The sequence below is a fragment of the Sminthopsis crassicaudata genome, chromosome 6 (assembly GCF_048593235.1).
Source record: "Sminthopsis crassicaudata isolate SCR6 chromosome 6, ASM4859323v1, whole genome shotgun sequence".
Lineage (NCBI taxonomy): Eukaryota > Metazoa > Chordata > Mammalia > Dasyuromorphia > Dasyuridae > Sminthopsis > Sminthopsis crassicaudata.
Window position 1 is genome coordinate 188,251,540 of NC_133622.1, and position 12,427 is coordinate 188,263,966.

General features: G+C 34.4%; 1 protein-coding gene and 1 pseudogene across 6 annotated transcripts in view; both read left to right on the plus strand.

The window, feature by feature from the left end:
- Positions 1-12,427, plus strand: part of ZFYVE28 (zinc finger FYVE-type containing 28) — a 186,373-nt gene that overhangs the window by 43,392 nt on the left and 130,554 nt on the right. For all 6 annotated transcript variants that reach the window (XR_012483577.1, XR_012483578.1, XR_012483579.1 and 3 more), the window contains exon 2: positions 3,885-4,025. Coding sequence is in view for 3 of the 6 variants with exons in the window: in XM_074276110.1 (XP_074132211.1) it covers positions 3,885-4,025 (141 nt within the window). In the remaining 3 variants the exon portion in view is untranslated. The remainder of the gene's footprint in view (positions 1-3,884; positions 4,026-12,427) is intronic.
- LOC141546231 (pinin-like) lies at positions 5,913-7,948 on the plus strand (annotated as a pseudogene).

Consider the following 12,427-nt stretch of genomic DNA (forward strand, 5'->3'; position numbering starts at 1 on the left):
CATGCTGCACCAGAAAAATCAGATCAAAAAAGAAACAAAATGATAAAGAAAATAAAAAGATTATGAACAATAACAAAAAAATGAAAATACTATGTTGTGAGCCACACTCAGTTCTCACAGTTCTGTCTCTGGGTGCAGATGGTTCTCTCTATCACAAGACCACTGAAACTGGTCTGAATGTGATTTCATAGATAAAAGATCAGTCAATTCATTAAGGGAACTGAAGAAACTCAGAAAATCATCAAGGGAAACAAAAATTTCATTTTCATTGACCACAAAGATGCTGAGTCCTTTCTCCTTGAGAGTTGTCTCCCTCAGGGGGGCAGCTAAGTGGTGCAGTGGATAGAGCACTAGCCCTGAAGTCAGTAGGACCTGAGTTCAAATTTGGCCTCAGACACTTAACACTTCCTAGCTGTGTGACCCTTATGTCACTTAATCCCAATTGCCTCAGGAAAAGAGTTGTCTCCCTCAATTAAAGTGGGATGGATGAACTGAAGACCACTGCTCCAGGATTGAGTGATATTCACCTTGGTTTGTTGGGAGTTAGTGTCCCAGCTGATGTGGTGGGTGGTTGAATCACCTGGTTCACACCAAGAGTGTGTGTGTGTGTGTGTGTGTGTGTCTGTCTGTCTGTCTGTCTGTTTGTCTGACTGCTTGCCTGTCTGACTAACTGTCTGTCTTGGGATGTCTCACTATTCTGGCCAGACTGGTTTGCCTGCCCCCGTATTGTCAGTTCATGTTGATGATGATTAATTCTGAGATTAAATTGCCTTTCAGATTGAATTTATTCTTTTTTTATCAAGAAATGATTTTTTGTGGTTTTATAATTGAGTCCAAAAAGGATTTATTAAGGACATATAAAACAGACAATCAGAACTGTGGTAAAATGCACCATGCAAAAAACTTGATTGTTGGTATATTTTTTCCCCTGCTAATTAAACATATCTATAAACAGCATGTAAGTAGTTTTCAGAGCCAAACAAGTTTGGCAAGCCTGGGTAGTTTTGTTTCAGAATACAATGTTTTGGATCAAACTTTTTTCTTTTTATTTGGTGTATGGTATCTTTGATCATATTCCTCTCTCCTTCAAGATTTCATACAACACTGAATGTTTTTACTATACATTTCATACTTAAATATGCCTTTATATTATTTGAAAATTATTTTATTTATATGAAGGGTATGAATATGTGTTGCTCTGTATGTTATGTTTATATCCACATGGGCTTGTATAAATGGTTCGTAGGATATGTGAATAGATAATATTGGAATCTCCCCTACCTCTTCTTAAGACTTTGCTTCTTTCCAAAGAGAAGCAAGAAATTAGAGCCACAAAACTGAACCACTGTCTTCTCAGAAAGGTGATATAAGTCCAGAATTATGTCTGTCTTCCCCTTAAAATAATTTTAAGGTTGAAGCTGCTTTCTCATCACTATCTCTTAATGGAGGAATGCTCCATGCTATATACCTTACTACCTTCCCAAGAAATGCAAGTTTCATAAACACCACCACAAATAGTCAGTAGTGAATAAACCTGTTTATTAAGTCAATAGCAAACAAATATCAGAGCAGTTGTATAGGCTATAATACAGCAGACAGTACAGAGTGAATAAGCTCTGAGAGTAAGATACATCAGCTTAACCAAGAATGAGTCTGTTATCATCCAAGAGGAAATTCCCCAGTCTCTAGTGTGACAAGCTAGAAATCAGAGACATGTCAAGTTCTAGTTCCTAGACATGTTGGCTTCTTCCCAAAGTCTCTCTCTCTCTCCAGGGACCTATCCCTGAGCTCTCCCAAGTGCTTGCCAACTGTCTTCTCCTGAGTTCTTGCCAACACCACCCCTTATAGACACATGGAGTGTTGAATAATTATTTTCTGACAAGCGAATATAGTCTTGTGAAAATATACCAAGCTTGAACCTTGGATTACATATCTATATTTATACTATCTATATGCCAATAACTATAGACATGTGTCTTTATATAATATAAATATATAGTTACAGATTTATCTTTTATTTCCAATAAGTTTGTTTTTGCTTGAGAACATAGCAGATAGTATTACATAGGACCTAGTCCAGTCTAATTGGCATTCAGTAAAATACTTGGTTCAAAATTAGTGTTTGTTCTGGATTAAAGAAATCCAGAGGTAGCTAACAAGTCCCTAGGACTTGTAGACAGATATGGCAAAGACAGTTGGGACAATTGCCAGTGTCACAGACCAATCCTGCCAATTTTCTAAGTTATCTTGGGCTTTTTTGAGCTATGTTGATCTTTAATTCAATTTGATATACTATCTTAAAGTTGTTTGGGGAATGTTGAGACTGTTCAGTTGGGTTGCTGCCTCTAATCTGATATCTTTACTCTACCCCCAGTTGGGACAATTAATGAGCAGCAGAATAAGTTCCTAGTTATGTTAAGAGATAATGACGTGAGACACTTTGAGTATTGGAATAATCAGTGCAATACAGGTGAGATGTCATTTGATCTGTTCCTCGAAAAAAATAGGATTCTGAGACATGAAAATAATAGTAATAATAAAAATTTATATATCACTTTATCACCAAAGTGCTTATCATACATATCATTTAATTCTCACAAACCTATGAAGTAAGTGCTATTTATTAATCTCATTTCATGGATGAGGAAACTGAGATCAAGCAACTTAACCAAAATAACACAGAAACTAAGTGAAGTAAGATTTGGACCCAGTGTTTTATTTCAGACATGGTAGCTGGCCTGTAACAATTCATGGAGCTAGGAGATGAAATGTCAGGTTTGGAGAACATGTTGTTTGTTTTAGCTGGAATTCAAAGTTTACAAGTAGCATAAAAAAGGAAAAACATTTCTGTAATAACATATATATATTTATGTATGTACATGTTTTCTCTCTTCATAAAATATAACTCTTGGAGGATATAAACAGCTTCAATTTTGTCTTTTTATCACTATCATTTAGAATTGGTATTTGGTAAGGTGGTTAATAAAAATTTGATTGGCATGTATTCCAAAGGAGTTTGCCTTTGTCGCAGAGAACATTTTATGCAGAAAATGTCCTCCAAATTCTCCTGTTTATATGACCTGATTCTACCAGCTCTGAAACACAACAAACCCTTCTAAAAGAAATGCATAATCAAGAATTCAGTTTCAGTCCTCAAAAGAAAAAAAAAATCATGTGAAAAATGCCTATTGAAGTGAGGACTCAGGAGCTACAGCACTCTTATCTCCCCATTTCCCAATAAGCTAGGGTTATCCCTAGAGCCCTGAGAAGTGAGTATTTGAAGTGAAGCAAGACAGTATGTTTATTCTGGGAGCCTTAGATCTATTTGTGTTAGTGCAGGTTTGATAAGTATACCAACTTGAAGCGTAAGAATTGAGAAGTAGAAGCAATTACAACAGCAAAAGACCAAATTCCAAGGCTTATCCAGAGAAGTTGAAAATATGAATTCTTCATGTTTAACTAAAGTCTCTTTTTGCTGAAATTAACTGGATGAACCATCTACTGTTTCTTCCTCTTAGAACAGAGGTATGGGAAGGCAGTATTCCTGAATGCTGGAGCCTGCTTAAAATGATATTTAACAAAATAAATATAAATCATAATATAGATAATATTATGTTTTAAAATTAAGTCACTATTCCCCTATTGCTAATTGGGTTTGATACCATTCAGTAAGACTTAAGTAGGGCATAGTAGAGCCTAAAGATGTGACTTTAAACTTTGGGCTTATTACTGATAGCAATATCACAATATCATACCATTTGTTGCCCTATCCTGATTAAATTGTCTTTCCTTTTTTACCTAATTTACCAGGTAATTAGTAGTTGCATTATTTGGTTCTGCATTAACAGGTAGGATAATACTGTTTATATGTATTACCTTTGCAGAGGTCAGATCCACAACTTCTTGCCCAGTTCTATTATGCAGATGAAGAATTAAATCAAGTAGCTGCTGAATTGGACAGCTTGGATGGAAGAAAAGATCCACAGAGATGTACATTACTAGTCAACCAGTTTCGTTCATGTCAGGTAAGGAAAATTTGTTATGGTATGAAAGCATTTTTTAAAGAACTCATTTTTATCAGTTCATTTCTAATGGGACTTTGGCTAAGTATTTTATTAAATTTATGTATTTTTATTAATATTGGTTGGTAGCTATGCTGTAATCTAGACACTTTAGGCTATAAAAGAAGTATAAAATGTAGTCTCACGAGGAGCTTACAGTTTAGATGAGAAAAATACATCTACTGTTTTTTTTTTCTTTTCTTTTCTTTTTTTTCACACAGAAAAAAAATACTTATTTATATAAAATAAATTTTAGAGAACCAGGTACATAGGAAGTGCTGATTATAGTATATGGATTAATTGCAAAATGAATTACAAAAGGATCACTGTGGTTAAAAGTAAAAAAGTTTAAAAAGTAAATATTCTTATCTCCTAACCTGATTTGATGGAATATTCTATTCCAAGAAACAATAAAAGATAAATGATAAAATTAATGTGAACATGGTTACCAATCTCAGTACTAATTATTTATAGGTAATGGGTTTAGGGTTGTCTTGAATGATTGAATTTGAAAGTCAAATCCTGGCTCTGCCATTTCCTTTCTGTGTGTTCTTAAAAGAGCCACTTAATCTTTATGCATTTCAGTTTATATGTAAAAAATATGATGTTGTAGTACACATTCTAATGCTTCTTCCAGCTGTAGAGCCATGATCTTTTGTATCCCAAGAATTTTGGGACTTCTGGCATAAAATTCAAATACATAAGATAGCTAGAGAGCACTCTTCTATATAGACTTAATAGACTGCCAAAGTTTTTACCCTCCTACCAGATGTCTCCTAGCACCTCAGTTCATTTGATTGCCTGCTAAATTCACACTATTGCGATAGGACTGTTTCATCCGACAGTCCCTACCCATTGAATTCCTACCTATCTTTGGAGTTAACTTCTAAAATTATATCTAAACAATCTGCCAAAAATTTTTACCATTCCACAAAACTTTCCTTAGAACTTTACTTTATATAAACCAACAAATTAATTTTTTTTTAAAAAAAGAATTTACTATATTTATAACACTGTGCTAAGTTGGGACAGCAGGGAGAGCCAATATTTAGATAAGACACAAGTTCTGCCCTTAGGAAACTTACAGTCTACTGAGAGAATGTGACACAGATTAAAAAAGACTGAAATAAACTAATAAATTATAGTTAATTATAGTACAGTAAGAGCATAAGAGAGCTAAAAGCAAAATGTAGCATTAAGTTTGAGAGGGAAGAGACCATTATATTAACTCCAGGTTGCCTGTTTTGTTGGGCTTCTATTCTACAGAGTTCACAATACTCAGAAAGCCACAACAAGTTTTGTCTAGGTCCTAAAAATGCTATAGATTTCCATTCATTAGGGGTTAAAATTTCAAAAGCCAAATTCTCTAATAACATAAGATAATGTAGATCCATAAAGAGTGCAAGCCGTTTTCATATCTTTGATAATTTCCAAATTAAATGGAGTGTATTTTCTTTTTTCTTGATCTGAATAGTTAAACTCTTCACTCACAGGGTATGCTTCTTTTTTAAATCAAATATATCTTATCCTTCATTTTTAGCTTTAATTAGTGCCTTTTGTGTCATAGGTGGACAAAGCTGCTATATGGGTGGTGCTGATGGTTCATTGCCCTTCCCCCTTCTCCTCCTCCCTCCACTCCTCCTGGAGTGTAACTGAGCTGTGAAAGTGAGAAGCACTACACTTTTTAAGCTTATCTGTATGGTACTTAAGATCCAGTTCTCCATGCCTTTCAGCTGCTTTGTCAGCACCATATCCCCCACCCTTTCTCCTTACACTTCCTTGATGGCTGTTCTCCTTAAAACTTTTCCTTCTTCTTTTTTTTTTTTTTTTAGAACTTGTGGGATTCTTTAAAGCCAATTGTATTATATTGTACAATTGAAATGTTTCTTCAGGAATTGAATCAGGACCCATAACTTCATAATGTTAAAATTAGTGGCTCTCCCACTAGTTCCCACATCTCTAGCTCTAATTTTTCTTCCTTAGGAAGAAAAGGACTCAAATATATTTAAGAGTTCAGTGATCTGCTTCCCAGTTACCAACAAACCTTGCTTCTTTATTAACCAGGAAACTTTATTAGCCAGGAAAAGATTCAGGATTTTGAAGGACACAATAAAGGAGATGTTAGGATTCTTAAAAGATGCTAAGTCACTGGAATGAATAGAGGCAATAATTATCTAATTTAGCCTGGTTTAGTATGATTGATCTGATCCTACAAGGAGATGTTATAGGCCAGAATTTGAGACAAGGTAATGTACTCGGTTCACACCGAGTTTACATCTTTAAAGGAGTTTACACATTAGACTTCACACTTTTAGAGAGCATATAAAAGGATAAGCTCACTCATTCAAGGGCCAAAGAGACCTTCAGGAGAGGACTTTGGGAGATTCACAATTAGGATTGACTTCCGGGAAATCCACAATCCCACACTCTTGGAGGCAGAGTCTGATTCATTCCCACTTCAGTGTTTGTGCTGGCTGGAGACATTTGGACAAGAGCTCTCAGGGAACCAAGGAGAGAGATAGGCCTCTAGAAAGCTAACCAGGCCCAAGGAAGGAGACAAGACTTGAAGGAGAAAATAAAGGATCTGGACTTTAACTCCTGGCTGCATTTTGGGATTAATGAACTGAACTTAAACTAAGGCTGCCTCTGGAAGCTCCACAAGAAAACTGCTCTCAGAGAACGATTATAATTTAGAGAAGAGAACATTACATTTTAGATGGTGGTCACAGTAAGAACTTTGCAGGAGCAGCTAGAAAAAGCCAAAGAGAGCTTAAAAAATATAGACGAGAATATTTGAAAACTCACAGGTTGGGATCCTAATGATGTGAGACCCATCCAGGGTAGATTGCTGGACCTCTCAGGCCCTGGTGGAGGTAGGAGTTGTGGTAATTTATTGTTAAAGTGTGGATTCTCAGATAGTGGAGGAGGACCCCCCCCAGCCAAACAGAGAGATCTTGAAGGGGCAGTCAGTAGGCTGGGAGGAGAGCATCAGACAAGAAGAGAATCACACCAAGAAAGCAACACAGAGGATCATGATGTCAAAAAGCCAGCGTTGCAGTCTTCAGTTGTAGCTACCATCAAAGAGCGCATACATGGAGACCTTATTCAGGATCAAAATATGGATGAAAAGGGAAAACAAAGAATCAGCGTATATTTGGCTTGTTAATGGGTACCCTTCAGAAATTTAAGCAGGAATCAACTGTAGCTACAGAAAGGCAAAAGAGGCGTCAAGAAATTGAACAAAAGCTTAAAGTGCAAGCAGCAGAAGAAAGAAAACAAGTTGAAAACAAAAGGAGAGAACTTTTTGAAGAAACGTGCTAAACAGACAGAACTGAGACTTTTGGAACAAAAGGTTGAAATTGCTCAATTGCAAGAAGAATGGAATGAGCATAATTCTAAGATAATTATATATATATATATATATATATAAATATATATATATATATATGAGAGAGAGAGAGAGAGAGAGAGAGAGAGAGAGAGAGAGAGAGAGAGAGAGAGAGAGAGAGAGAGAGAGAGAGAGAGAGAGAACACAAAAACAAAGCTCCATTTGTTCTACATTCCTGGAAGAATGTGCCCAGCTACACAAAAGCTGAAAGAAGAGTCACAGAGAAAAATGAACTCTATGTTTTGAAGGTAGACACAAAGAATTTACTGAACAAATAAATAAAATGGAGGTTAGGCCTAGAAGACAATCAATGAAGGAAAAAGAACCTCAGGTGGTGCATAATGAAGAACAGAAGGCAGAAGAAGAGGGTAAAGTGGCTCAGTGTGAGGAAGAGATGGAGGAGACCAGTAATCAGCACAATGATGTAGAAATAGAGGATGCAGGAGAGGAAGAGGAAAAAGAAGTAGGTGCAATTCATAGTGATGCAGAGAAAGAATAGGTGAAGGAGCATAAAAAGGAAACTGAGGTTAATATGGAGGAGGAGTCAAGAATCATTCCAGATTCCACCATTGTGCTGGCTGGAGACATTGGGAAGATGAGAGGCTGTAGCTGGCAGAGACAAAGAACTAGCAGCAAGCGCTCTCGGGAACCAAGGAGAGAAGAAGGCAAGACGAGAACAAGTCAGACAAGTAGGGATTGATAACAGACCTATCATAATAATGTAAATATCATAATAATGTAAATAATCAGTAAATAATCTGATGGATGAATAATAGCAATGTGACATTGAAAGACCATGGAGAATAGAGAGCTGAAAAAAACATCATTCTGTATTAAAGCCATCATCCCTTTGCTCTTGACTTCATAGTCTTAATCAGGATATAGCATCCATTACCCTTTGTCATTTATCTCCCCAATTCTGTTAATATATCTTCCCATCTTGTTCCACAAATTACCTTTAGTTTCCAATAGAGGGGCTGTTAGTTTGAGTCCATGTTGCTTCAGTTCTATTCTGAAATTGAATATAGTCTCTATTGAGGGTTGTATTATTTGATATTGTATTTTTTGTAGGTAATCTTTTATGTCTTTTACATTCTCAGTTTTCTAACATTTATTATTAGATAATGAGAATTCTTTTTATTTTATTTAAAAATTGTTGTTAATGTCTTTTAATATTTTGTGAATTTCTTTCCTAAAGAGCAACCCCATATAACAAATAATATTTTAAAAGAAGAAAAAGGAAAAGACAATCAATAAAGCTAATCAATACATTGAAAAAAATAAAAAATATATATGCTGTGTTTTACAGCAATGGACCTTCTCTTCCCTCTAAACCCTGCAATGGAATAGGGGAGATTTCTCCCATATCTCTTCTTTAGGTTATGTTTGTTTGTAATTTTTTAAACTTCACTTTTGGTTGATATGTAATAGTTGTTCCTGCAATTTTTGGTTGTAGTCATTTTGTATGTTGTTTTTTGGTTCTGTTTATTTTACTTTGTATCAGTTCATATCAATCTTTTCATGTTTCTCAGTATTCATAGTGTTTATCTTTTCTGCAGCACAGTGCTATTCCGTTACATTCATATGTCAAAATTTGTTGAACCATTCAATGAATAGATAACTGCTTTGTTTACAATTCTTTATCATACAAAATACAACTATAAATATTTTGGTGTATATTGGCACTTTCTTTTTCTGATAATTCTTTTTAAACCACTACTTATTTTGGAGTTGGGAACCAGTTTTGTTTTGTTTTGTTTTTTTTGGTTTTGTTTTTTTAGAGGATTGCAATGGCTAGATTCTCTTAATGCTTCACAGTTTGTTGCTTCCTTGTATTTTTACAGTCTTGTGTTCAGGTTTTTTGATTATATTCTTTTGTGTGACCTTAAGTTATTTCTACATGTCCTCCTTCAAGGTCAATTTAGCTTCCTTCAGAATTTATGTGGAAGTATTTTATGTTCTTACTTTAGCTTTTCTTTGGCCAGATTTTCTTCCCCCCCCCCTTTTTTATGTTCTATCTCTTTTAATTTCTTTTAGTTCTTAAGAAAAAATCTTTATCATGTATTCAAATTTTACATGTGTTTTAAATTTTTGTATTGGGTCTATAATTTCTGACTTTTTTTGAATTTCATTTCTTTTGAATTATTTTGGAGTTCCTTTTTTTGTTGTTCTTTGCCCTCTGGTGATTTCACAAGATTCTGCCTTTCATCAGACATTATTGGTCCTTCATATTATAATATTTGTTAAGAAAACTCTGTATTCTCTTTGAGATTTTATTCATTTTTCCTTTTGATTAATAGGTTCTATCTGTTGATTTATCAGCCTTCATGATGAACTTTATTGAGGGTTCTTCTTGATGTGATTGGTTTCCCAGCTCTTTTTTATATTTTTATTTACTTTCTGGACTCTTTTTTTTTTTCCTCTGATAAGCAGATTCTTAAGGCTGGATCACACACTTGTCTCAGTTCCCTCTTATTGAGGAATATGGCGTTTATTAGCATGGGTTCCTGCCCAGAGTAGTGTCTGGGGAGAGGGGGGCGGAGTAGAGGGACAAGATTGACATTAGCTTATTTTCATTTTACTTTGCTTCAGGTCTAGTAAAACTGTTCTTACATGTACCCTACTTATACCACTACCATTATCTGGATTTTCTCACTCTGCTTACCTACCATATTTCTTTTATTTGGTTGGGCAGCATAAATTTCTACTTTTAGTGAAATGAAGATAGGGCAAAACTGTCCTACAGTCATTGAAGCTTTGAAGGGTCCCTCTCCTAGAGCTCAAGGGCCCAGTCAAAAGACCAGGATATTTTCAGTCTTCAAAATTTGTCCTTTTCTCTCCTTTTCTTTGCAAGGCTGGGAAGAATCTGGAAAAGAAGAAATTGAGGAATATTCTGGCAATATCACTGCAGCATCTCTGAATCCCTTGCTTAGGACTAAGCCCTACACAAACCTGCAAGTTTTTTTTAGCTGCTACAGGCATTTAGAAGCTGGTAGGAGAGAGATTCTAAACATACATTCTAATTTTTTTTTGAGTTTTCTGCTTTTTCATAAAGAATTTACTTCCTCAGGATTCTGTTATATTTTAAATTTAGCTATAATTCTTCTACATCTAGGACATCAGTCCTTTTGGAGCAAAAAAGTAGAATTAAAGGAGAAAAAGTTACTAATCTTTATTGCTGGTTATGTGATCTAAACTCTCCCAAATTGTCATTTTTACACTATGATGACCCAGGTTTGTGTCACAAGTGAGCTTTCTGACTTTCTTTTTGATATATATAAGTATGGAAAATCATACTTGCAACATTGGTTTCCAAATTGCCCAAGCAACTTTTTTTTTGGTGGATGTCTTACTGCTATTTCTAAGTCTTGTCCCCAGGTCTATGTATGTATGTCTCCAGCACAGACCATTCACTATTAGTTTATATAGATAAAACATTTATTCCTTGAATACAAGTATATAATGATCCACCTTGTATTGCTTCCAAAATTTGTTCCCCAGCTTGATATTCAAAATGAATTCATTCAGAAGTCCACTATAGAGAATGGCATCTAGTTCACTATGCAACAACTCTGGGTAGATGGGACTTTCTTCAATAATTGGCATATGATTCTATATATATATATATTATTAATTTAAACTTCAAATAGTGAAATAGGCCCACTTAGACCAGAACTTAGGTTCAATTCCTCTCCCATTACAATTTTTTATGTATCAAATCCATAATTAACCAAATTGTGCCTGTATTCAAATAAATAAAATCCAGAATATAAAATATAGAAAAATTTATAAATCATGCTAATTTTTGCTGTTAGACTTTTATTTTGAAGCAGAATTTTGTTATTTTTTAGCTCCTTTTGTCCAATGTCATTTTTCATGTTAAAAAATGTATTCAAATTTGAAAATGTACTAACTTCATGTAACCCTCTGCCACAATTGATTTAAGGTGTGGCTTAACATTCTACTGTCCAAAATAAAAAAGTCATTCAGATAAATTTTTATTGTCACAATCCTAATTCTATAATTATCAAATTAAAAGCTAAGTGAATTTCCAATTCCATCATTCAATCATTTTCTTTTCTCCTTTTCTACTTCAGTCCTGATGGAATTTTATGAAGGCTTTTTTCTCTCAGTAACATTGTCAATATTTCTCTCACACAGAGAAGTTGATTGTGATCTGTAATTTTTGTAACTGCTAAAGAAAAAGTAGTACTTTCCCAAATCAAATTAACCCTCCACACATTGATAACACTTGCATTAAACAGAAGATTTACAGATTGATATATCATAAAGTCATCATTTAAAACTTAAAATCTAGCACCTGTGAATAGAATTTGCACATTGTTGGAAAATTCCTCTTTCTTTTTAAGGATATAAATCTCCATCAAATACACAGAAATGCTCCAGACATTCTTACTGATTTTTCCCCATCACTGTAATATTTTACTTTCCTGGAATATCTTTTCATCTTTGCCTCATTGGTTTCCATCTTTCCCTTGCTTCCTACATGACCTAGCTAAAAGCCCACCTTGTACAAAAAGCCTTTCTAGTATCTTTTCTCTGTTGATTATTTCTTATTTATCCTATTGTTTGTATGTATATTTATACATAGCTGCTTGCTTTCATATTGTCTCCTCCTTTGTGTTCTAAGATTATGAGATTAGGAACTATCTTTGTTTTTCTTCTTATTCCCAGAATCTGGCACATAATAGACACTTAACAAATACTGATTGATTGATATCTTTTTTTTTCATTTTTTTCCCCTGTATAATACTGACTAGAGTAAGTAAAAATTGTGCAAAATTGTCTTACAAGTAGGGAAGAGAGAATGTTTTCCCTCAAACTTCTTTTTTTAAATCTTGGCTCTATTTATTTATTAAATCTCTATCTTTACTTTTAATACACTTAACTTTTCAGTAATATGTACATAAAAATTCAATTAACTTTACATTAACATGAACTTATCCTTAAATCACTG